The sequence below is a fragment of the Tiliqua scincoides genome, chromosome 5, assembly GCF_035046505.1.
Source record: "Tiliqua scincoides isolate rTilSci1 chromosome 5, rTilSci1.hap2, whole genome shotgun sequence".
In the NCBI taxonomy this organism is placed as follows: Eukaryota; Metazoa; Chordata; class Lepidosauria; order Squamata; family Scincidae; genus Tiliqua; species Tiliqua scincoides.
In genome coordinates this window covers 95,844,503-95,871,532 of record NC_089825.1, presented here as the reverse complement: position 1 = coordinate 95,871,532, position 27,030 = coordinate 95,844,503, and the positions used below count along the sequence as shown (strand labels likewise).

General features: G+C 42.0%; 3 protein-coding genes across 3 annotated transcripts; all 3 read left to right on the top strand.

Moving 5' to 3' along the window:
- The first annotated feature begins 413 nt into the window (after positions 1-413).
- LOC136652427 (olfactory receptor 10A7-like) lies at positions 414-1,367 on the top strand. The gene has a single exon (XM_066629366.1). The coding sequence runs from the start codon at positions 414-416 to the stop codon at positions 1,365-1,367; it is 954 nt and encodes a 317-aa protein (XP_066485463.1).
- Positions 1,368-6,796: 5,429 nt separating this feature from the next.
- LOC136652425 (olfactory receptor 10A7-like) lies at positions 6,797-7,759 on the top strand. The gene has a single exon (XM_066629365.1). The coding sequence runs from the start codon at positions 6,797-6,799 to the stop codon at positions 7,757-7,759; it is 963 nt and encodes a 320-aa protein (XP_066485462.1).
- Positions 7,760-20,807: 13,048 nt separating this feature from the next.
- LOC136652424 (olfactory receptor 10AG1-like) lies at positions 20,808-21,761 on the top strand. Its single transcript, XM_066629364.1, has one exon. The coding sequence runs from the start codon at positions 20,808-20,810 to the stop codon at positions 21,759-21,761; it is 954 nt and encodes a 317-aa protein (XP_066485461.1).
- Positions 21,762-27,030: the final 5,269 nt, after the last annotated feature.

Here is a 27,030-nt window from a genome sequence, read left to right as displayed (position 1 = left end):
GATCACCACAGTCGCAATTCTGTCAGGCAGGGAAGGCATTTTTCATTTACCTGTGGTCACTATGGCTCTCCAGAGGGTCTGGGGAGCCTGTGACCCCCTCTGCAGCCCTCTCCAAGGCTTGAAAATTTTGTATTAAAATAATCCACTTCCTGTTTCGGGATGAAAACCAGAAGTGGGTTTTTCCCCTTTTTAAAATTTTCCAGGCCTCGAGAAGGGCTGCCTGGCAGCAGCATGATTGTGATGATCACATTGCTGCAGATTTCTTTTCTGGTTCCCCTGGTGGATCACAACTCACCAGTTTGGAAAACAATGGGGGGAAAAAATCAATACTGTTGAAGTGTCAGTACTATGTATAGGCTGAACTATTTATCATCTTCAAAACTCATTAATCTGATTTTATATTCTTTCCCAGGATGCAGACCAAGAAAGAAAATAGTTTACAAAATAACACAGGACTGGTCGAGTTCATTCTCCTGGGTCTTTCTGACGACCCCAACCTGCAAATCATCTTATTTTCCATTTTTCTAGCAATCTATATCATCACTCTAGCAGGAAATCTTCTCATCATTCTCCTGACACTGACCGACCCTGCCCTTCACACACCCATGTATTTCTTCCTGAGAAACTTGTCCTTCTTGGAAATCTGCTATACGTCTGTCAACGTCCCCAAGATGCTTGATAACCTCCTCTCTGGAAATAAATCCATCACCTTCATTGGCTGTGCTCTACAGACCTATTTTACATTCTTCCTTGGTGGGTCAGAATGCTTCCTCTTGGCCTCAATGTCTTATGATCGCTATATTGCCATTTGCAAGCCTCTGCATTACCCTGTCCTGATGAGCCGGAAAGTGTATACCAGCCTAGCTGTAGCATCGTGGTTAAGTGGGTTTTTCATGTCTTTTGGTCACACCAGCATGGTGTTCACGCTGCCCTTCTGTGCCTCCAATGTGATCAACCATTTCTTTTGTGACATCCCTCCATTATTAAAATTGGCTTGCGGGGATACCTCTAGAATAGAAATTGCTGTCTTTGCAGTGGCTATGGTTTTCATAAGTCTTCCTTTTATCCTAATATTGTTGTCTTATGCTGGGATCATTGCTGCTATACTGGGGATCTCATCCTCTGCGGGTCGGAAGAAGATCTTCTCCACCTGCTCTTCACACCTCATTGTGGTGACTTTATTCTTCGGTTCTGCTTGTATTACATATTTGAAGCCTAATTCCACTTATTCACCAAACACAGACAAATACCTTTCTCTCTTCTACACGGTTGTTAGTCCCATCTTGAATCCTGTCATATACAGCCTGAGGAATAAAGAGGTGAAAGGTGCTCTTAGGAGACTTTTTGGAAGAAAGCCTCTTCGATGATTAGATAACAAGGATACACTCTGTGAATGGTGAAATGTGTACAGTGACAATCTTATCCACTTATTTCTAAAGGCAAGTATAGCCCAATACTATCCTTCACCACCACTGTGAGGTATGGCTGTTCCAAAATGGCCTCCACTGAATCCTGTGGGGCTGGGGCAGCCACTGAAATCTCTTCAGGGTAAGGGGACAAGTGTCAAGCCATAGTGGCCCCAATGGGTCTCCTCGGAGCCGCGACAGCTCTTGAGCCGGCACAGAACCAAAGAGGCTCATTAGGGCTCTGCAGTTTGGGAGGGGGGATAGGATATGGCGGCATCCTCTGCTACAGTCAGTGCCACCTCCTGGGCCTGATCCTCCCTCTTTCCCTCCCTCCTGTCCTCCCCCTGCCCAGTTCTGCCCTCCTCTCTACCCTCCCCCTGTCCCAAAACATTTCCCTGCCTCCTGACAGGAATAATCAATGCCCAGGGCAGATTGGTGCTGGTTGTCTTCACTGGTGCTTCATTTCCACCGCTGGCAGGAAAGTGCCTTACAGCACTTATACAACAAGCAGCACAGGCGGTGCAAGTGCACTGCCAGCCCTGAGGGGTAGGAGCAGGCCCTAGGATCAGGATATCCCTATAACCAAAGGGTATTGCTCTCATAAAACTTCCAGTCTGCCTATTTTGTACTTTAACATTAGAATTTATGTTAGCATCAAGTAATCAAATCCTGTGCAAACAAACCCAAGAACTGTTTCAGACAGCTGGTTCAGACATGATTTTTTTTTTTTCCTCTGTAAACCAGAACAGAACCCAAATCTAAATTTTCTTGATTGCCCAAAATCTGAGTTGAATCCTAAGATGCAAAATGTGGTTCTGGTTCAAAGTCAGTGGCTCAATACTCAGGCACTCATCTTTAAGTTTATGAAGAGTGTTTTATTTTCCATTGTTATCCTGTTGTCCATATTGGGTTTGTAAATAGGATTAAACATACAGAACTAAACAGTTTTGAAACAATAGTATGTTGTGGAAGTGCAATTGTGAACATAGTGTACATCTCTTACAGCACAACTTATGCATATCTACTTAGCTGTAAATTTAACTGTGCACAAAGGAGTTTACTCCTGGGTAAATGTGCACAGGATTGCAACTATAGTATCACAGGGCATGCAGATTTTTTCTGCATGAAATACATTGGATCTAGTTCAAAAGTACAGTAATTCAAATCAGTTACAATGAACAAGCAAAAAAAAAAATATACATACCACAGCTACATCCTGGATCAAATTCACAGGTCTAAAATGTTGAACTGGAACCACTAAAAATGTACATATGTTTTTGTTTTGTTTTTTAAGAGGTGGTAGAGGGTGCTATTTGATCTTCTAGGATATTGCTGTTCATTTCTGTACCAAATCAGAAAAAAAGTGCAGTACTATTAAACTCACCATACAGTATATTTTGCTAATTACGTGAATGGGCTCACAAGTTTATAGTGGTTAATTGATCTTTGAACAAAGGGAAATCTTCCTTTTTCTTCAGGAAGTTTTATTTCATTCCTGCTAAGCGTTGTTGTTACTATTTTTAAAACAATAACTGTGTGAGAAACCCAACTAAATGGGACCATGACATGTGGGGGAGAGGGGGTTGAGAATAAAAAGATATATCTCTTTCCTTCTGTTTCTGTGAATACCAGTTATTTGCCCTGGATGTCTTCACTGGTATCAATGGCAATTTGGACCCATATTCTATACATGGCTATCCAGGAGTTGAGATTACTGTGTTCAATGGGGTTTATTCTTAGAAAATTGTGTGTAGGATTGAGCCTTACAACAGAAACCTATGGTGCTGCTAAACCAGCGGAGCGACCACTCTGCCAGCAGAGGCTGTCACAAGCATGTCGTGAAGTATGCTGCGACAGTGCAGAAGGTAATAGTGCCAGCGGGATGACCTGTGCCATCCTACCAGTGCCTGTGCAGGCCTTGACAGATGCCAAAGCAGGTAAGCTCCAAGGGGCAGGGGGAAGGTGGGATGGGGGAAAATTGGGCTGGGGTGAGTGGGAATGGGGACAGTGTGCACAGATCAGGCTCAGGGAAGGGCAGACTTGGCAACAGTGGTGCACACCATATTTTATCCCCCTTCCTGGGTCAGATCAATCAAAATCCACTCAGATGTGCACCAGCAATTCAGCAAGCTTGTGTCTGAATAGACTCCTTTTCACAGGACAAGTGTCCCTTTCCCTCAAGGAGCCTGCCAGCATTCCAGCAATCCCCACAGGATGAAGGGGAAGGCAAAGTTAAGAGTGTAACAAGAGATGTTCACCACAATCACTCACACAAGTAGGCCCTAAATGTCAGTGGTCTGTGGGAAGAGGAAAAGAGAAAGAGGACATCTGGACAAGGAAAATGGGGTGTGTAATGGTCCAATCATTGAAAGGGAGAAAGAAGGAGAAGTCAGATGTAGGGTAATCAAGTGGGTTACTCATGAAACAGGCAGTGGAGAACCCAGTACTTTGAGGTAGAGGATAGTTTGTGGAGAGAGATTGGAGGAAAGGAAGAGAAGAAGTGGAGGAAGCATTAAAGTTCCAGTCTCTGTGCTCTGTAGTCTGAGCCAGGGACACAGGAAAGGAAAGAAATCCTCAGTGTTCTGTGATAACATTACACACCTTGCTGATACGGAAGTCAGTCTGAAAAGAAGACCTGGGACTGATCCCTAGAGAGAAATCTCTGATCCCTTTTATCTCTTAAATTAGCATTTCCCAGGTGTGGGTCGTGAACCCATGTATGGTGAGTCACAAGGTTGAATTCTTTTGCCCACCATTTTGTCAGTTTGGCTCGGAATAGGAGCCATTTTGGAAGTTGTCCAACATTGTTGGCTGAAATGACTTAGCAGGAGCCTCCAGGGACCAATTCCAGGTTTTGCCCAGCCCACAACCCACTCCATTGGCCACAGAATGGCCTGCAGAAGCACCTGGAATTGACTTCTGCTTTTTGGAAGTGACTTCCGCTTTGATCGGCAGTTGCTTCTGTATGCTTCTGCAGGCCAATCAGAAGTCCACGGAGACTGACAGAATTGATCATGGGCCCGGCAAGACAGTGTGCAGCCTGCAGAGGCTCCTTGTAAGTCATTCCGGCCAGCATCATTGTGACCCACCGCAGAGGACAAGATGGGCTGAGGGCCTGCCTTGAATTATACGGTGTGACTTGCACAACCTGCTCACCAAATCTGGGGGCTGAATGTCTGTGAAATGTTTGAATTCATAGCTCACGTTCCATTTGAAGGGAAACAGGGCAATCTTACTGGTGCTTGAGGCTTCATTTAGATAGTCAGGTGATGAAGGTTCAGATGTCATTCTACACACCCACCCACATCTCATAAGATTCTTCAGTAACAGGACTGTGTGGCAAGTGAGGAGAAGACATGGCTTTGATTTGGTTGAGTCAGCCATATATTTCATGTGAACCAGCCCTTTTTGTCCCTTTTGTCCAAATTACGTTTTAAACTGCTTTCTATCAGTTCCAGGTGATTCACCTCCTGCAGGCCTAACAGGAGGAGTCAGACCCAGTTCCGCTTACTGATGTGCTGGTTGTGTCCAGATTAAAATTACTGTAATGAATTTTATATAGTGCAGTCTTTGAGGTCTGTTTAGCAATGCCAGCTGGCACAAATGCACTGCCAAATTGGTGGTAGGAGTTAGGCCATCCAGGCATATTACACTTATCTTTCATCAGCTGATGAGTTGTCAATTCATTTTGGGGACCATTACTTTTTAAAACCTTGACAGCCTACAACCAAGGGCTGCTGTGCCAAGATGAACATACCCAGATTTTTAAATCTGCATCTTAGGCCCTGCTCTGTGGCCCACCACCTAAACAGACTTGTTCCATAAGCAAGGTGACCAGATACAATGGAGGACAGAGTGCCTATACCTTTAACCACTGTATAGAAGAGGAAATCTTGGCAGGTGCAGCTCAACATGGAAGGGTTTAAAAAGCTACACCTGCCAAAATTCCCTCTTCTATACAAAAAGGAATCCTGGCAGGTGCAACTCAACATGGAAGGGTTTAACAAGCTGCACCTGCCAAAATACCCACTTCTATACAATGTTTAAAGGTATACACACTTTGTCCTCCATTTTATCTGATCATTCTGTCCATAAGTATCAGGGACGGGGATGTTTCAGCAGTGGGTTTGAGGCTGTGGAATTACTTCTATAGGCTAACTTCTCTCTTTGATTTCACTGGCTCTTCATCATAACAGACTGTCTTTGGATACAACCCAATGGCTTTGGTCTGAAGAACAGCAGCACAAAACAGAAAGGAAACCAGTAAAACTATTGCTTGCTGTTAGAACCACTTCCTAAGAATACATCTGTCCATATATGGGAATATGAGCATTGTTATCAATTCTATCATTGCTTATCATGATGAAAAGTGACATTGCAGCTTCTATGCAAGCAGCCAGTTTTTTCAGATATGCCTGATGATGAAAGCCCTAGGGGCGACAATCCAGAAGGATAAGACCTGCCCATTGTGCCTGGTAAACAAGTATTCTGGAATCAGCAAATGATCATTGCTTCTGTGATTGGGGCTTTGAAACTAGGCATGCAGCTCAGTCGGTGAGAGAGAAAGAGAGAAGTGTGAGACTGTCCCATAGTTCAGTAAGTACAGCATTATAAATTTTCTGAAGGCTTTGGTGTATTTCTGTCAGTATTCTTGATCTGTGAACTGTGCTCACATCTAGAATTCAAATATCCTTTGGCCAGTAATTATTTCCAGAGCTGGTGCAGAGTGAATATAGCCCAATCCTTTTAAAAGGTTAGTTCTATGTACACTTCTTCAAATGTAGACAGCTTTGATAACTTTTTGTGGAAAAACAGTATAAAAATATTCTTACATACATAAATAGTAAGTTCCCCACCACTCAATTGATAAGCATAGGATTGCAGATTCAGTTTATCAGGTTGAAATATCATTCATTTCAAAGCCAGCATTCCGCGACCAATTAAATTCTTCTACTGAAATCAGCGGTACTAAGGCCCAACTCCTAACCAACTTTGCTACACTGACATAGCTGTGCCAATGGGGCACATGCTGGGTGGCAAGTCATGGAGGCCTCCTCAAGGTAATGGAATTTTTGTTCCCTTATCTCAGTGCTGGAAAGATGGTTAGGATTGCATCCTAAGAAGTGTTACAATGTGTCCAAACCAAACATTTATGCAGCTCTCTCTATATAAAGCATTCAAAGCAATCTGCAAATATGAACTCAATAATTTATGCAACAACTCTATCATTGCCATTGTAAGACCTGAGGTCTTACAATGACAATGATGGGGTTGTTGCAACCTGAGGTCTTAAAATACTAAGACAGATAGTTGAACTAGAGGTACCTGTTCTTAAATCATGGTGAGTTGCAATCCTCTGTATTAATCTGGATTTTATATTCTCTCCTAGGATGCAGACCAAGAAAGAAAATAGTTTACAAAATGGCACAGGATTAGTTGAGTTCATCCTCCAGGGTCTTTCTGATGACCCCAAACTGCAAGTCATCTTATTTTCCATTTTTCTGGTAATCTATATCATCACTCTGGCAGGAAATCTTCTCATCATACTCCTGACACTGGCCGACCCTGCCCTTCACACACCCATGTATTTCTTCCTGAGAAACTTGTCCTTCTTGGAAATCTGCTATACGTCTGTCAATGTCCCCAAGATGCTTGATAACCTCCTGTCTGGAAACAAATCCATCTCTTTCATCGGCTGTGCTCTACAGACCTATTTTGCATTCTTCCTTGGTGGGTCAGAATGCTTCCTCTTGGCCTCAATGTCTTATGATCGCTATATTGCCATTTGCAAGCCTCTGCATTACGCTGTCCTGATGAGCCGGAAAGTGTATACCAGCCTAGCTGTGGTATCCTGGTTAAGTGGGTTTTTCATGTCTTTTGGTCACACCTGCTTGGTGTTCACGCTGCCCTTCTGTGCCTCCAATGTGATCAACCATTTCTTTTGTGACATCCCTCCATTATTAAAATTGGCTTGTGGGGACACCTCTAGAATAGAAATTGCTGTCTTTGCAGTGGCTATGGTTTTTGTAAGTCTTCCTTTTATCCTGATATTGTTGTCTTATGCTGGGATCATTGCTGCTATACTGAGGATCTCATCCTCTGCAGGTCGGAAGAAGAGCTTCTCCACCTGCTCTTCACATCTCATTGTGGTGATTTTATTTTTCGGTTCTGCTTGTATTACATATTTGAAGCCTAATTCCACTTACTCACCAAACACAGACAAATACCTTTCTCTCTTCTACACGGTTGTTAGTCCCATCTTGAATCCTGTCATATACAGCCTGAGGAATAAAGAGGTGAAGGGTGCTCTTAGGAGAATTTTTAGAAGAAGGCCACTTAGGGCACAATCCTAACCCCTTGACCTGTTGGCAACCTTCAGTCTTGAAAGACTATGGTATCGCACTTCAAGCCATGATGGGCAGATGTAAAGTATTTATATAATACTATATATATATATAGTATATGATATACATATTGTTTAAAATACTGTATATAGTATATAATATAGTTTATAATACTATATATATAGTATAAAATATATATAATATATATACTATATATAGTGTATAATATATAGTATATAATATTTTAATATATATAATACTATATATAGTATATAACATATATAATGCTATATATAGTATATAATATATATATTTTAATATGCATTATTATATGTATATAATATATTATATACTATCTATATTATATACTATATATAATACTCGGAAGTCAGTCCATTATAGTCAATGGGGCTTACTCCAGGGTGAGTGTGGATGGAATTGCAGCCTTATGCACTAAGCTAGTCCTGGAAGTAGGGCTGCGGTCCTATCCATACTTTTCCTGGGGGTCAGTCTCATTGAACACAACAGGACTTCTGAGCAAAAATACCTAAGATTGGGCTGTTTAGTCTGGTTGAACTCAATGAGGCTTAATTCTGAGTAGGCATGGATAGGACTGCTGCATATGCATAGAGAAGTCAGAGCATATGCATATGCATATATACATAGAGCATATTGCTCTATATGCATAGGACTGTCAGCATGAAATACAGTAGTTGCAATTCTACTAAGGACTCAGGGTGTCCAGATGTCATAACTGCAAAAGAAAACAAGGTACCCCAAAATGTAGGACATCCAAGAAAAATGTAGGACATGACAATATTAAAGCTAAAAATATTCATATATTGAATTGAAACCTTCCTAACCCCTTATGTCATTGCTTTCCAGCACTGGCATAGCAGTGCCAAGGGGACATGTACTGCATCCTGCATTTGGGTGTCACTCACGGCGGCCTCCTCAAAGTAAGGGAATGTTTGTTCCCTTACCTCAGAGCTGCATTGCCCTTATGTCAGTGCTGGAAAGCACTTTCAGAAGGGGATCGGATTGCACCCCCAGATGATTAGGTAACATAGCTAAACTCTATGAAAGGTGAAACAAGTATGGTGACAATCTTATCTACTTATTGATAAAGGGCATGTTACAACCCAATTCTATCCCCGCTGTGAAGTACAGCTGTGCCAGAACTACCACTGCTGTATCATGCAAGTCTGGAGCAGCTGCCTCACAGCCCAATCCTATGTGTGTCTACTCAGCAGTAAGTTCCATTAGTGTCAATGGTGCTTACTCCCAGGAAAGTGTGGATAGGATTGGGCTGTGAGTCTCCTTGGGGTAAGGGAAAAAAATGTTCCCTTACCCCGTGTTAAGCCATGGTGACCCCAACAGGATATGGCAGCAGCCTCTGCTGCAGTCTGTGCCCCCTCCCGGTCCTGATCCAACTTCCCTCCTGCCCTCTCTTTCTCCCAAAAAGCTTCCTTGGGATACTCACAGCCCAGCGGTTGTCTGCAGCACCATCCCAGTACTAAGGGCCAGCACTGATTGGTGCTGGTGTTTCCGCTGGTGCTGCATTTCCACCACTGGCGGGAAAGTGCCTTACAGCACTTTTGCAACAAGCAGCACAGGCGGTGCAAGTGCACTGCCAGCCCTGAGGGGTAAGAGCAGGCCCTAGGATCAGGATATCCTTCTAACCAAAGGGAATTGCTCTCATAAAACTTCCAGTCTGCCTATTTTGTACTTTAACATTAGAATTTATGCCTAGTATCAGGTAATCAAATCCTGTGCAAACAAACACAAGAACTGTTTCAGACAGTTGTTTTAGACATGATTTTTGTTTTTCTCTGTGAACTCTGTGAACCAGAACAGAACCCAAATCTACATTCTCATGGTTGCCCAAATCTGACGTAAACTCAAGTCCAACAGCTGGTTCAGAAAGGATTTTTTTTTTTCTCATTGAACCAGAACACAACCCAAATCTAATTTTCTTGATTGCCCTAACTCTGAGTTGAATCCTAAAATGCAAAATGTGGTTCTGGTTCAAAGTCAGTGGCTCAATACTCAAGCACTCATCTTTAAGTTTATGAAGAATGCTTTATTTTCCATTGTTATCCTGTTGTCCATATTGGGTTTGTATATAGGATTAAACATACAGAACTAAACAGTTTTGAAACAATAGTATGTTGTGGAAGTGCAATTGTGAACATAGTGTACATCTCTTACAGCACAACTTATGCATATCTACTTAGATGTAAATTTAACTGTGCCCAAAGGAGTTTACTCCTGGGTAAATGTGCACAGGATTGCAGCTATAGTATCACAGGGCATGCAGATTATTCTGCATGAAATACATTGGATCTAGTTCAAAAGTACATTAATTCAAATCAGTTACAATGAACATGCAAAAAAATAATAATAATTACATACCACAGCTACATCATGGATCAAATTCACAGGTCTAAAATGTTGAACTGGAAACACTAAAAATGTACATATGTTTTTATTTTTTTTAAGAGGTGGTAGAGGCTGCTATTTGATCTTCTAGGATATTGTTGTTCATTTCTGTGCCAAATCAGAAAAAAGTGCAGTACTATTAAACTCACCATACAGTATATTTTGCTAATTTGGTGAATGGGCTCCCAGGTTTATAGTGGTTACTTGATCTTTGAACAAAGGGAAATCTTCCTTTTTCTTCGGGAGGTTTTATTTCATTCCTGCTAAGCTTTGCTATTTTTAAAACAACAGCTGTGTGAGACACCCAAACTAAATTGGGACCATGACATGGGGGGGTGGGAATAAAAAGATATATCTCTTTCCTTCTGTTTCTGTGAATACCAGTTATTTGCTCTGGATGTCTTCACTGGTATCAATGGCAATATGGACCCATATTCTTGTTGTTGGTATCCTTCAGTCTCAGATGACTATGGTGTCATGCTCTGAATGGTGGTTCTGGAACAGAGTGACCTCTCCTGCATGGCTATTCAGGAGTTGAGATTACTGTGTTCAATGGGGTTTATTCTTAGAAAATTGTGTGTAGGATTGAGCCTTACAACAGAATCCTATGGTGCTGCTGAACCAGCGGAGGTCTGTTTAGCAATGCCAACTGGCACAAATGCACTGCCAAATTGGTGGTAGGAGTTAGGCCATCCAGGCATATTACACTTATCTTTCATCAGCTGGTGAGTTGTCAATTCATTTTTGGGACCAATTACCTGTTAAATCCTTGACAGCCTACAACCAAGGGCTGCTGTGCCAAGATGAACTTACCCAGATATTTGTATCTTAGGCCCTGCTCTGTGGCCCACCACCTAAACAGACTTGTTCCATAAGCAGGGTGACCAGATACAATGGAGGACAGAGTGCCTATACCTTTAACCACTGTATAGAAGAGGAAATCTTGGCAGGTGCAGCAGTAGTATATATATACATACTTCATTTCAAACTATCTTTGACAGTGGACGTCCCGCCCCTCTTTACCAGAAATCCCGCCCCCTGAGGGGGTTCAAGTGACCCCTCAAACAAATTTCCCCATCCCCACCAACCAGTAGGAAAGGGTTTTGTGGTGTCCTGACATTTGGTTTGGCAGGAAAAGGAGCCCACCAATAAAGTGTTGGAAAGGGGTTCATGTGACCCCTCAAACAACTTCTCCCATCCCCCCGACCAGTAGGAAGGGTTTTTGTGGTGCCAGGATATTTGGTTTGGTGGGAAAAGGAGCCCGCCAATGAAGTGCAGGAAAGGGGTTCATGTGACCCCTCAAACAACTCGCCCTATCACCACCTACCAATAGGTGAAGGTTTCGTAGCTCCCGGACCACCGAAGGGCCCCAATGGGAAAATGGGAATGGGAAAAGTCCCGGGCATGCGCCTTGTATTTAAGACCCTGGCCTTCGGGGGAGGAAGAAAGCCTTTCAGCCTGCTGCAGCCATGGCATCCCCTCTGAAAAGCACACCCGCTTCGCCTTCTGGGGTGGAGACTCCCCAGAAGCCCCTCGAGTGTGAAACCCACGCTCGGCAAATGATCAAGATGGAGAGCCCCGAAGAAGAGCCAGAGACCGTGCAGCAGCCTTCTGGGCTGGAGTCCACACCCGCTTCGCCTGCCGGGATGGAGACTCCCCAGAAGCCCCCCGCTTGTGAAAGCCATGCTCGGCAGCTGTTCAAGATGGAGACCCCCGAAGAAGACCCGGAGACCCCAGTCAGACCAACTGATTCTCAAACCCTACCGCAAGCACCTATGAAGAAGCAGAAACGCAAACGTGATGATGATGAAACCTCAGACGTGTTACCATTTCCATCTCTGAACCTGGTTTACCAGTTTGCAATGGAAGATGCACCCCTACCTCGTGAAACTGAAGCAGAAAATGAGCCAGCGCCAAAGGTAAATCTATGTGTTTGACTGCAAGCATGTGTGTGTGTGTGTGTGTGTGTGTGTGTGTGTGTGTGTGTGTGTGTGTGTGTGTGTGTGTGTTGACTGACTTGTAAAAAACAAAAATGGTAAAAATTACTTATTTGTGTTTTTTTCTCTAGGCTATTACAGTGGATGAGAAGCAAGACACTTACAAAACTTTACGTAACATCCTGGGGGTTCTGCCTCTGGACAGACATAACAATCTCACATCACAAACAAGGCAAGGAATCACAAAAAGTGTGCTGAGAGCAAGCCTGTATGCCATTGTGAAGTTTTGTGTGAGCAAATATCTAGAAGTCTCATGCGAAGGTTGCAGAAAACGGGCCCCTGCCCAAGAAGTTCACGATTGCATGGAATGGACTCAGGAGTTTATTAGAGAGAAACTGTGTAGGCTTATTAAAAAATTAAATATTGCTTGCATTGTCCATACCAGCATGTGTATAGTGTTTTCACTGGGGTGTCTGGAAATTAAGCAAGATTTCCCAGAATACCTGATGGGCATGCTGGAGCAATTACAAAATGGTTCTGAACCTCACAAAGCAGTTGAAAAACTTATAAGATTTGAAGATCGTGTTTTTTTGTTTTCTGTTGAAAGAGTAGTCAGAGCAAAATCGTTTTGGTTTTATCTGAGCTGAGGGGGCTGGCTTATTAATATGTGTATGTATGAAATAAAAAATCACAGGACTTGCATGTTAGGGAAAATGAACATAATGGTTGATGCTTACATAGAATTTAGAAGTATAGAGAAGAGATGTGGGGGAATGTGAAATAAAAAATCCTTGGGAGATTCATCTGATGTATGGAAATAAAATCAAAATCTTTACAGGACTTGTGTGTGTTTGTTGCTTACAGGGGGAATTTAATAAGGATTATATCATTTGAATTTAGAAGTAGAGAGAAGAAGACATGGGTTGGGGGAATGTGAAATAAAAAAAAAGGTCATGGGGAATAAACAATAGAACCTGCTCACACAGGGTTACATGATATCTTTACCCATTTGTGTAAACAAAACACAGAAACTGATCACACACAAACTTTTCCAGATGGGGAAAACAACATTTGGCATTTGATCAATCCATGACATGGGAAGAGAATTTGACCTGTTTCAGGATATGTTTACCCACATGTGTAAACAACAGCAGTTTTTGGTATTTTATCAGTGTGACATGGGAAACAGATTTTGGGGGCTGTTACATTCTATTTTTCTACGTGTATAAACATTCAAACATTAGAGACTTCTTTTTAAGTTTTATGGGGTGAAAAACACAGAATTTCCCCATTATTTGTTTTTGCATGGCCTGGGAACAGCCACTAAATGATATGTCCAGGTGTGGGGGTATAGAGATTTTCCTATAAAAGTGGGACACATTTTGTGCCAGAACATTCAGGATCAAAGAAAGCAGGCATCAAGATTAGTGAGTAAAAGCCTCTCTCTCTCTCTCTCTCTCTCTCTCTCTCTCTCTCTCTCTCTCTCTGCCTGAGTGTGTGTGTGTGTGTGTGTGGCTGTGAAACTAAGATTCCAAAAATGTTGTCTTTATTCAGGGCCGGGGTCAGGCTGCTAAGTTTTTTGGCCTGAAATGATTTTCATGTACTATGTCTGCCTGGGTGTGTGGCTGTGAAACTGAGATTCCAAAAATGTTGTCTTTATTCAGGCTGCTCAGTTTTTTGTTTGTTTGTTTGTTTGTTTGTTTGTTTTTGGGGGTGGAGGTTGGGAATGTTCCTTTTCACGTGTCTGTCTTGAAATTTGAGCATTTTTGTATGATTGTACCATTTTCCATCAGTGCAAGGGGGTATGCGCTGTAAAGGAAAAAAATCTTGAGTTTTTCTGTGTGTTAAAATTTTTAGAGTGATTTGTGAATATGTCAGAGGATGACATCTGTCAAGAAAATCCCTGTAAAAGAGCCATTGTTCATCCTCGGCGATTTCAATACTAGAGTTGGTGCTGATAACAGTTCATGGCCCACTTGCTTAGGTCAGTTTGGCACTGGGAGGATGAACAAAAATGGCCAACGTCTGCTAGAGTTTTGCTGTCATCACGGTCTCTGTGTCAGCAACACGTTCTTCAACACAAAGCCCCAACATAGAGTTTCTTGGAGACATCCAAGATCAAAGCACTGGCACCAGCTCGACCTGATCCTCACCAGACGCTCCAGCCTTCCCAGCATCAAGATCACACGCAGCTATCATGGTGCTGCCTGCGACACTGACCACTCCCTGGTGTGCAGCAGAGTGAAACTGCAAACAAAGCGACTGTATCACACGAAAAAGGAAGGAAGACCTCGCATTGATACCAGCAAGACCCGGGATCAGAGAAAAGTGGAGGAATTTGCACAAGCGCTTGAGGAATCTCTTCCAGGCCCGGCCGACGCAAACGCATCCAACAGATGGGAGCATTTCAAGAATACCGTTTACAACACCGCCTTGTCCATATTCGGCAAGAAGACCAACAAGGCGGCAGACTGGTTTGAAGCCCACTCTGAGGAGTTGACACCAGTCATTGAGGAAAAGAGGAGAGCTCAAGCAGCATACAAGGCCTGTCCCAGTGAGCGCAACCTGCAGGTCCTCCGAACTGCTCGCAGCAAAGTCCAACAGACTGCCAGGAGATGTGCTAACGACTACTGGCTCCAGCTCTGTTCCGAGATACAGATAGCAGCTGACACGGGCAACATCAAGGGGATGTATGATGGTATCAAGCAGGCCCTAGGTCCAACACAGAGGAAAATTGCCCCTCTGAAGTCTGCCACAGGCGAAGTCATCCAGGATCGGGCGCAGCAGATGGAACGCTGGGTGCAGCACTACTCTGAGCTATATTCCAGAGAAAATGTAGTCACCGAAGAAGCACTGAACAACATTGAGTGCCTGCCTGTGCTGGAAGAGCTTGACAGTGAACCAACCCTAGAAGAACTTCACGTGGCCCTGGACTCCCTTGCCTTTGGCAAGGCACCTGGAAAAGACAGCATCCCTGCTGAAGTCCTAAAATGCTGCAAAGAGATCATCGTCACTGAGCTGCATGAAATCCTCTGTCTCTGCTGGAGAGAAGGTGGAGTACCTCAAGACATGAGGGATGCAAACATCATCACGCTGTACAAGAACAAAGGTGACAGGGGTGACTGCAACAACTACCGCGGCATCTCTCTCCTTAGCGTTGTAGGAAAGCTGTTTGCCCGAGTTGTACTAAAGAGGCTCCAGGTACTTGCAGAGAGCGTCTATCCAGAATCGCAGTGTGGATTCCGAGCCAACAGGTCCACCACTGATATGGTATTCTTCCTTAGACAACTGCAGGAGAAATGCAGGGAACAACGACAGCCACTCTTTATAGCCTTCATAGATCTCACAAAGGCTTTCGACCTGGTCAGCAGAGACGGCCTCTTCAAGATTCTCCCCAAGATTGGATGTCCACCCAGGCTCCTTTGCATCATCAGATCTTTCCACAAGGACATGAAGGGCACTGTTGTCTTCGATGGCTCCACATCAGACCCTTTTGACATCCGAAGCGGAGTGAAGCAGGGCTGTGTTCTTGCACCAACCTTGTTTGGGATTTTCTTCGCTGTCCTGCTGAAGCAGGCCTTTGGAACTGCAACAGAAGGCATCTATCTCCGGACCAGATCAGACAGAAAGCTCTTCAACCTCTCCAGGTTGAGAGCAAAGTCCAAAGTCCAGCTGAAATGTCTGTGTGACTTCCTCTTTGCCGACGATGCAGCTGTCACTACCCACTCTGCCAAAGATCTCCAGCAGCTCATGGATCGTTTTAGCAAAGCCTGCCAAGATTTTGGACTGACAATCAGCCTGAAGAAAACACAGGTCATGGTTCAGGATGTGGACTCACCTCCCTGCATTACAATCTCTGAGCATGAACTGGAGGTTGTCCATGACTTTGTGTACCTTGGCTCAACGATCTCCGACACTCTTTCTCTCGATACCGAGCTAAACAAGCGCATCGTTAAAGCAGCTACCACGTTTTCCAGACTCACAAAGAGAGTCTGGTCCAACAAGAAGCTGACGGAACATACCAAGATCCAGGTCTACAGAGCTTGCGTCCTGAGTACACTTCTGTACTGCAGCGAGTCATGGACTCTTCGCTCACAACAGGAGAGGAAACTGAGCGCTTTCCACATGCGCTGCCTCCGACGCATCCTCGGCATCACCTGGCAGGACAAAGTTCCAAACAACACAGTCCTGGAAAGTGCTGGAATCCCTAGCATGTATTCACTGCTGAAACAGAGACGCCTGCGTTGGCTTGGTCATGTTGTGAGAATGGATGATAGCCGGATCCCAAAGAATCTCCTCTATGGAGAACTCGTGCAAAGAAAGCGCCCTACAGGTAGACCACACCTGCGATACAAGGACATCTGCAAGAGGGATCTGAAGGCCTTAGGGATGGACCTCAACAAGTGGGAAACCCTGGCCTCTGAGCGGCCCGCTTGGAGGCAGGCTGTGCAGCATGGCCTTTCCCAGTTTGAAGAGACACTTTGCCAACAGTCTGAGGCTAAGAGGCAAAGAAGGAAGGCCCATAGCCAGGGAGACAGACCAGGGACAGACTGCACTTGCTCCCGGTGTGGAAGGGATTGTCACTCCCGGATTGGCCTTTTCAGCCACACTAGACGCTGTGTCAGAACCACCTTTCAGAGCGCGATACCATAGTCTTTCGAGACTGAAGGTTGCCAATAATAGAGGATGAAGAATCTAATTCACAAGAATCTGATGGTAAAATAATTAATCTTAAAATACCAGTTTCATATTAATTTTTTAAAAGTACAAGATACAAATCATTCTCTCCTGTTTAAATTTCTCCAGTTCTTTTTCTGGGGGCCCTTAATGAATCTACTGCTAACCAAGGTAATTCTTAGTGGAATTTTTATTTTCCTTTTTAGATAAATACTGAACAAACAAAAAAATATGGTTCTTTTATGTTTTTTCAGATCCACCTACTCAAGCAGGCCCTAGTCTGTCAGGAGGGACTTCTGGTAAGAAAAAAAAAAGATGGGTCTATAACATTTAACTGGAAAGTTACTGAATAATCAACTCTATTTTTAAAATCTGATTTTCCACTTTTTCAGGGTGTAAGCAAGGGACATACACTTTCCGTAAAGGTAAATCTGTACCTATGTTTAAAAAAAGTTCCCAGAGTTCCTTAAAAAATCAGTAACGTGACCCTCCTTTTCTTTTCTTTTTAAAGTAACTGGTCGAGTACCTTCAAGTAACAAATCAACCCCAAATTCTGGTGTGTTATACTTTACCTCTTAATTTTTTAAAAAACAAAACTGACCCCCCCCCCCCTACAAAAACCATAATTAATTTTTCTGTTTTATTTCTTTTGAAGGAGATTCACCCAACATCTTCAAGAGAGGTAATGAATTTGATTTTCAGCCTCTTCAATTCCACTTTTATAACCATACAGTGTAAAAAAATAAAATTGGTTATTTCAGGTGTAGGAAATCCAGCTGCTGTTGCAGCCAGAACCAGTCTCAGTCAGAAGCTTGCTCTTACAGGCAGATGTAATGGTGGCACAAACCTCTTTAAGAGAGGTAATGAACCTGTTTAATAACAAAAAAAAAGTTGTGGAATTTCTACAATAAAAAATTATTTTAAAAAGATTTTCCTTTTTTTTCTTTTAGTTCAAAAAAAAGGCTGTGGAGGGGCAGCAAAATCCAGCACAGGCCCAGTGGGAAGTAATCCCAGGCCTCTTTTTTTCTATGGCTGGCAGTTTTTAAAAAAGAAATGATTTTAAAATCTACTTTTTTCCACATCCAGGAAATCCACCATCTCTGCAAAAACAATCAACAACTGCTAATGTGGTCCAAAGAAAATCTCCCATGACACCAAGACCTGGCACCTCTACTGCGGGGATTCCAAAAGGTAGCAGCTGTTCCATGACCAGTCTGTATAAATTAAATAATATTGATATTAATAATAATAATGGGGGGGTAATCCGATGCCTCTTTTTTCTAGCGATGTCTGTATATTTTTTAAAAAGAAATTATTTTAAAATATGGTTTTTTCACAAGCAGGAAATTCAGCCCCTCTGCAAAAACAATCAACAACTGCTAATGTGGTCCAAAGAAAATCTCCCATGACACCAAGACCTGGCACCTCTACTGCTGGCATTCAGAAAGGTATCAGCTGTTCCATATCCAGCCTGAATAAAATAAATAATAATGATAATAAAATGCTTATTTTAGTTTTGCAGTCTACCCGGACAATAAAAGAAATTATGTTTTTTTTTTCCTTCTAGGAAGCGTCACAGTATAAATTAAATAATTATTATTAATAATGATAATAAAATGCTTATTTTAGTTTTGCAGTCTTCCCAGTCAGTAAAAGAAAATTATGTTTTTTCCTTCTAGGAAGTGTCACACCTACTGGCAGACCACTCCCTGACCGAAAGCGTGATGCCTTGCCTGGCAGTGACACCGAAGATTTTGTTGCAGATGTTCCTAAGAAAAAACAAAGGAAAACCAGAAACATTGAGGAGGAAGAATGTTTAGAAATGGGGCGTATATTGAATCATTGTATGAATGCTGTTAATGAAAAGGAAATAAAACTGACAGCTCAGATTAACTGTTGGAATTCAGAGTTAAAAAAATACTGGTGTTCATTGTTTCAGGGGTGGGGGCTTGATAAAGAGATGCTTGTTTCTTTTCAAGAAAATATTAAAAACTTCCACAACTATCCTGAGAGTCTGCAGGGAGAGTTGAGCCAAACGGCACACACCTCTCCACATGCTATAGGGGTGAACCAAGTTGGGGCGGGCTTCCCACACATCCCACAGGACTCCTCTGTCCATAAGTAGCAGGGACTGGGACGTTTCAGCAGTGAGTTTGAGGCTGTGGAATTACTTCTTTAGACTAACTGCACTCTGATTTCACTGGTGCTTCATCATAAAGACTATCTTTGGATACAACCCAATGGCTTTGGTCTGAAGAACAGCAGCACAAAACAGAAAGGAAACCAGTAAAACTATTGCTTGCTGTTGGAACCACTTCCTAAGAATACATCTGTCCATACATGGGAATATGAGAATTGTTATCAATTCTAGCATTGCTTATCATGATGAAAAGTGACATGGCTGCATCTATGCAAGCAGCCAGTTTTTTCAGATATGCCTGGGGATGAAAGCCTTAGGGGCAACAATCCAGAAGGATAAGACCTGCCCATTGTGCCTGGTAAACAAGTATTCTGGAATCCACAAATGATCATTGCTTCTGTGATTGGGGCTTTGAAACTAGGCATGCAGCTGAGTTGGTGAGAGAAAGAGAGAAGTGTGAGACTGTCCCATAGTTCAGTAAGTACAGCATTATAAATTTTCTGAAGGCTTTGGTATATTTCTGTCAGTATTCTTGATCTGTAAACTGTGCTCACATACAGAATACAAATATTCTTTGGCCAGTAATTATTTCCAGATCTGGTGCAGAGTGAATATTGATTGATTGATTGATTGATTGATTGATTGATTGATTGAGACCTTTATTGGCATAAAACAATTTCCAGGAGATAGAAACAATGGACAATATAAAATGCACACAGTAAAAATATGAACACAATTACAAAACATCAAACATTATACTACTTATACTCAGGGCACAAGATAAAGCATGTGGGGAGGGAATTATGGGTTATCCCATTTTAACAAATTATTGGGAATGAGAAATTAAACTCTAGCACAATGTAACTCCTGTAGCTTTGTTAGATACATTAACTATTATGCACCACATCAATTCATATATGTTTAACTTTTCAAGTGAATAAAAGCTCTTTTAAATGGGCAAAGCTGCCCATTGTGCCTGGTAAACAAGTATTCTGGAATCCGCAAATGGTCATTGCTTCTATGATTGGGGCTTTGAAACTAGGCATGCAGCTGAGTCGGTGAGAGAGAAAGAGAGAAGTGTGAGACTGTCCCATAGTTCAGTAAGTACAGCATTATAAATTTTCTGAAGGCTTTGGTGTATTTCTATCAGTATTCTTGATCTGTGAACTGTGCTCACATCTAGAATACAAATATTCTTTGGTTGGTAATTATTTCCACAGCTGGTGCAGAGTGAATATTAATTGCTTATAGCCCAACCCTTTTAAAAATTTAGTTCTATGTACACTTCTTCAAACATAGACAGCTTTGATAACTTTTTGTGGAAAAACAGTATAAAAATATTCTTACATACATAAGTAGTAAGTTCCCCACCATGCAATTGATAAGCATAGGATTGCAGATTCAGTTTATCAGGTTGAAATATCATTCATTTCAAAGTCAGCATTCCGCGACCAATTAAATTCTTCTACTGAAATCAATGGCACTAAGGCCCAACTCCTAACCAACTTTGCTACACTGACATAGCTGTGCCAATGGGGCACATGCTGGGTGGCAAATCATGGAGACCTCCTCAAGGTAATGGAATTTTTGTTCTCTTATCTCAGTGCTGGAACGATGGTTAGGTTTGCATCCTAAGAAGTGTTACAATGTGTCCAAACCAAACATTTATGCAGCTCTCTCTATATAAAGCATTCAAAGCAATCTGCAAATATTAACTCAATAATACAAAGACAAAGATGGGGTTGTCGCAACCTGAGGTCTTAAAATACCAAGACAGACAGCTGAACTAGAGGTACCTTTTCTTAAACCATGGTGAGTCGCAATCCTCTGTATTAATCTGGATTGTATATTCTATCCTAGGATGCAGACCAAGAAAGAAAATAGTTTACAAAATGGCACAGGATTAGTTGAGTTCATCCTCCAGGGTCTTTCTGATGACCCGAATCTGAAAGTCATCTTATTTTCCATTTTTCTGGTAATCTATATCATCCTTCTGGCAGGAAATCTTCTCATCATTCTCCTGACACTGGCCGACCCTGCCCTTCACACACCCATGTATTTCTTCCTGAGAAACTTGTCCTTCTTGGAAATCTGCTATACATCTGTCAATATCCCCAAGATGCTTGATAACCTCCTGTCCAGAAAGAAATCCATCTCTGTCATCGACTGTGCTCTACAGACCTATTTTGCATTCTTCCTTGGTGGGTCAGAATGTTTCCTCTTGGCCTCAATGTCTTATGATCGCTATGTTGCCATTTGCAAGCCTCTGCATTACCCTGTCCTGATGAGCCGGAAAGTGTATACCAGCCTAGCTGTGGCATCGTGGTTAAGTGGATTTTTCATGTCTTTTGGTTACACCAGCATGGTGTTCACGCTGCCCTTCTGTGGCTCCAATGTGATCAACCATTTCTTTTGTGACATCCCTCCATTATTAAAATTGGCTTGTGGGGACACCTCTAGAATAGAAATTGCTGTCTTTGCAGTGGCTATGGTTTTTGTAAGTCTTCCTTTTATCCTGATATTGTTGTCTTATGCTGGGATCATTGCTGCCATACTGAGGATCTCATCCTCTGCGGGTCGGAAGAAGAGCTTCTCTACCTGCTCTTCACACCTCACTGTGGTGATTTTATTTTTTGGTTCTGCTTGTATTATATATTTGAAGCCTAATTCCACTTACTCACCAAACACAGACAAATACCTTTCTCTCTTCTACACGGTTGTTAGTCCCATCTTGAATCCTGTCATATACAGCCTGAGGAATAAAGAGGTGAAAGGTGCTCTTAGGAGACTTTTTAGAAGAAAGCCTCTTAGATGATTAGATAACAAGGATAAACTCTGTGAAATGTGTATGGTGACAATCTTATCCACTTATTTCTAAAGGCAAGTATAGCCCAATACTTGCCTTTAGAAATATACAGCCTGAGGAATAAAGAAGTAAAAGGTGCTGTTAGGAGAACTTTTAGAAGAAGGCCACTTAGGGCACAGTCCTAACCCCTTATGTCAGTGCTTTCCAGCACTGGCATAGCAGTGCCAATGGGGCATGTGCTGTAACCTGCAGTTGGGGGGCACTCACGGAGGTCTCCTCAAAGTAAGGGAATGTTTGTTCCCTTACCCCAGGGCTGCATTGCCCTTATGTCAGTGCTGGAAAGCGCTGATTGAAGGGGTTTGGATTGCACCCTCAGATGATTAGGTAACATAGCTAAACGCTATGAAAGGTAAAACAAGTATGGTGATGATGGAGATTTTAAAGGATTAACCTAATTTCTCTCAGATGGGAAAAACAACCAAAATTAGAGCCAAAACACGACTAGTGTTTCTGCTGAAAACAGGATAGCCATTATGTCAAGTTGACCTGCAGAGGAAAATATGTGTGTTATAGCTTTCCCAAAAGGAAAATTCCAGGGTCTTATGTAACCAAAGTTGTGAGACATAAACTTTGCCTTAGATGGGTAAAAGACTTTCCAGTTAGGGCTGGAACCTTGTACTAAAGTGTCATAGTATGCCAAATAAGGAAAGGGAAATGACATACAGAACCACATGGCAATGTCACATGAGTAGTTGTTTGTCACACCCTATAACTGAGACGTTTTGGGTGTGGTTCTCTGAGAAACAAAGGAATCACAGTGGGGTAAATTTCTGTATCCAATCTGAATCTGTAAATAGCTGTAAATAAACGCTTACATTTTGAAATATAAAGGCTTTATGACTGTTTAGCATTGACTCAGAGAATGAATCCTAAAATATTCACATCAGTGGCGACTCCGCCGGGACTCTAGTTGTTCTCTGCTAAGCAGTTGGAAAAAAAAACAAGCAACTTAAATTGGAGGAAGAGAAGTTGGATACAGGTTCTGTTTGTTTCTCCCCTGATTGCATGTTCTACTGGTGTAAGTGGAGGTGCAAGCAGGTAAGTATTTGTCTAAGTGTTTGTCTAGTGTCTGTCTGGTCGACCAGAGGTTACTGCAGTGGAGTTGCTGCAGGGTGTGAACAACCTCGTACAACAAGGTAAGGTAAGGTAAGGTACGAGCAGGTTTCCTAGCCTGGTGCCTTGGGTAAACCTTGTTGGGAAAATAAGGGCCCTTGGGGATAATTGTGTGTATCCCTGGTTATTTTTACTGTCTGGGTAAGGCAGGTTCCCTGAAGTTAACTTCTTCCAGTTCTGGGTGTAGCCAGAACTGTGGTGTAACAGGTGAAATATTGTCTGGACCACTTACCCTTTGTGTGTGGCAGACATACCTGTGGGAAAGTTAGTAAGCAAACTTTGATGCTCACTGTCTTTTAGAGACAGAGAAAGTGATGTTTCCTGGATCTAGCAGTGTGTCTGAAAGTTATCCTAGCAGCTTGGCAGTTCTCTTAGAACAGTCTGTGAATCTGCTTCCTGTTTAAGGCTGTGCTGTTTAAGCCAGAGTGTTTTTAATAGTTATAACAGAGCTGTGTGATTTTGTGAGTGCTGTGTGCTTTCATGTGCTGGTTTAAAAAGAATGAATGGATCAGTTAGTCGAGACATGGGGCTAAGGATTTAGGAGGAGCGAATACGCGGAAAGTTAAGAGGAAGTTAAAAAGGACAGTGTGCCTATTGTTGATCCAACAATAAGATCTAACAGAAATTAGTACCTGAAGTGATAATGTTGTCGTGGCATCTGAAAAGAAGAAAGGTAAGGTTTGTACTGTAAGTGTGCTTTCAGTGTTGGAAACCTCAGAATGGAGAGAAATCTGAAGTAAGTATGAAATGATGAATTCTTTTGCATGTAAATTATAAGCATGTGTAATGTGAAATATGCTGTTTGTAGATGAGTGCATGCAGTGAGTGCAGTGTGCAGTGAATGGAATGGTTGAAGTAATATCCATGGATAGATGTGTGAAAGTGTGAGAATGAGTATGGAAGAGTTAATATGATAAAATATGCTGTAGTATTCTTCTTTGTTCAGAATGAGCCAGAAATCACATGGCTTACTTTTGAATAAAGGAATTTGAGAAATAGCCCTAGAGAGATCAGAAGCAGCATGAAGTATTCTGATCAGAAGCATAATAACAGAAGGGAAGCCTTCAGGAGAGAAATTTTGGCTGCAACTGATGGGGCTAACGGCAAAATTGTTGAGAAGGGCTATTTTTCTAGAAGATGTTAGATAAAAGTTATTTAACATGAATGATGAGTTCATCATGTCTGTTTTATGTTAGTTTATTTATATATTAATAAAACTGTTGTGTTAGTTTCTCCATGAATATGTTTAAAGCCTAAATAGATTTGAATCTATTATTTCTGTGTGCTAATCGGTATTTTTTCCTGATATTTGGCTATACTTAGTTGTAATGTACAAGTATCCAAACAGGGTGTAGGCATTTTGCCTGCATTAGGCTGTAGTCCCAGAAATGTGTCACGTGTTATTATCCATCCAGTGTTTCAGTCCTGTGTACTTTGAAAAGAGTTTACTTGCAAGTAAAATAATGCTTGAAATATATATTTTTTTTTTTTAAAAAACGATAGTTGGCAGATAGTGGCTGCACTTTTATAGCTTGTATGCTTGAAAAGCTTCTCAGGTGTGCTTGAGGTGTGCTTCTCAGGTATGCTTGAAAAGCTTCTCAGGTGTCAGCTTCTCAGCTGACTGATGGTGAGCTGCTCTGCGAGGCAGGCATGCTGACTTCAACCACGAAAAGGAAGAAGGCTGCCACTTTGAAACTCTCCAGCTATGTTACTGCCTGCATCTAACTTTCCTTACCACCCCCCTTGCTCTTGTGTCTGGTTTATTGAATTTTGCAGGTCCTTCTGTTTTCTGGCACCTCTTCTGTCTCTGTTCTTTCTGTTTCTTTGTACCCCTCTGTCGTATACTTGGTCTCACTCCCAGGGTTTTGGGGTGCTCAGAGTTGTTGGGTCTGAACCCTAGAGCCCTCAAAGATCCCTGTTCGGTAGTACTGCCACCACCCTGTAAGAGCCAGTGTCTCAGTCCAGGGAAACCGAGACCCTCTAGGCTTAACTATATCCCTTATAGGCACTGAGCACTTTCTTTCTTAAAGTCTCAGTCCTCAAGTTACTAGTCCACAAAGAGGATTTTTGGTAGCTTGCTGAATGGCTAGGCAGGATTCTGAACCTTTGTCCCCAACAGACAATGAACCAACATGGTAAAAGGATTTTTACTTTATTAAGTACATAGGGTTACAAAAAGTTACAAAAGGCAGCAAATGCTAGAGGCATAAAAACTTCTAGGAAACATATCAGCATAAAACAACAAAGCTAACTGGCTAACTCTATTATTCTCTGACTCTCACCTGGGTCAGCTTCTTTTGTAGATCTTCAGGCCAGTTACCTAAGGGCCACATGGTCCTGGCGGGGCAGGATGTGCACCCACCTCCTATCTCACCAAGAGACAAAGACCAAAGATGAAGACAAAAAAGAAAGACACCCCTTTGGGCTTTGTTTTTTATAGTTCACAGGCTACCAGGATGGGGTGACTCTGTACTCATTTTAAACTGTCCAATCAGAAACCCTTGAGGACAGAATCTTCCTGAAGTGGGGCTGAAAGCTATCCCCTTAGTTCCCCCCTCCCATTGGAGGTCTACAGCTGCATTCCACTCTGATGGGTGCCTTGCAGTCTACAGAGGTGCCACCTTGTCACCTTCCATGGGTTGTAAATTCCTTGCAGCTAGGACTGCAAGCCCCCTCAGTGTTACTGAGTTACTTTGGTTCAGGCTTTGCAATGCTACTAGGCCTAAACCGTACATATTCATGACACCCTCCTCTGTTGACTGAACTTGAATGGATCTAATAGTTTGTTTGAAGTTCGCTGCATTGAAACCTGTCTTGATCTCTAGGCTGTGTCTTTGTTGCATGTATCCTTGTTAAGTCAGCCTCCCACATCTCTTTGCCAGTTGCCCAAGTGCTAGTTTGGGAGAGGGTAAATTAATTTGTGTGCATTTAAACAAGAAAGCTAATGTTGCAAAAATGCAATGCTCAAATAGCTTGTATGCTCAGTAATTTCAAAAAGGCAAAAGTTACCTTTGTGCTGAAAGTCTGTGTCAGAACAGTATAAGTGTCTGTGTAAACTAACTGAAGGAAATTTTTTTGGAAGCACATTCAAATTGTGATGTAAATTATGAATGAATAGGCTTGATCAACCTATTCACTCTCAGTAAAGGATTAGAATAATAATTGGAAAGGTGATGTTCCCTTAAAAATTTTTCCTTGTCATGTTAAAGATTGTTAACATTAAGGAATGTGCATAATCAGCGAAATGATTGTGAAAGAGTACTCAGTGTGGATTTATGACCAGTGGCATCTCATGGTATTGAAAACGGTATTAATTACAGTGTTCTTTTATTTCTTTTCTTCCTCTTACTTTAAAACATTCCCTCTACTGCCTGCATATAGGCCTCCCTCTACGGCCAAGATGAGTCACCTAATTCTGTGTAAACCAGAGCTGAGTAGTAAAAAAAAAAAAAAAAACAAACTTCTAACAACAACAGGAGCTTTGTTTTTTTTTTTGTTTTTTTTTTTTTAGTCCTTTTGAAAAACTTGTAGTTGACATACAGTAATCAGTTTTCCTTTTCTTTCCCTGGCATACATGTATGTAAATAAGGTGAACTGTGAGGTTATTACTAAAAAGGAAACTTATAATTTCAGTTTATAGTTTACAGGAACAAGAGCATTCTAAGAAGAAATATTGAACTTATAGAGTATCAAATGAAGAAAGTTAATTTGACTTTCTGCTTAGCTTGTAAGCTTACTCTGATGCTTTATTGCCACCATCTTAGTTGGGATTCACATGGTAACCCCTTCCAGCCTGGTACCCGAGGTGGCCTACTCTATTAGTGTGCCACTGTGCTATTAAGTTGGGTTTATGATGCTGCCATCAGCAGGATACTTCTGCTGGCAGTATAGAGCTGATTAAGTACTAGATGAAGTGATTAATTTTGTTGGGTTGTGTCATTTGGTATGTGTATTTTCTTTTGTATTTTCTTTTGCATTTTCTACCAGTGTGTCAAATAACATGTATTATCAGGTATATGCAAAGGAAGGTTGAGGGAAATCTGCAAATGCAAGAACAAAGTAAATTGAGTAGATATTTCTTTGACTCTGACAAAACTACACATTC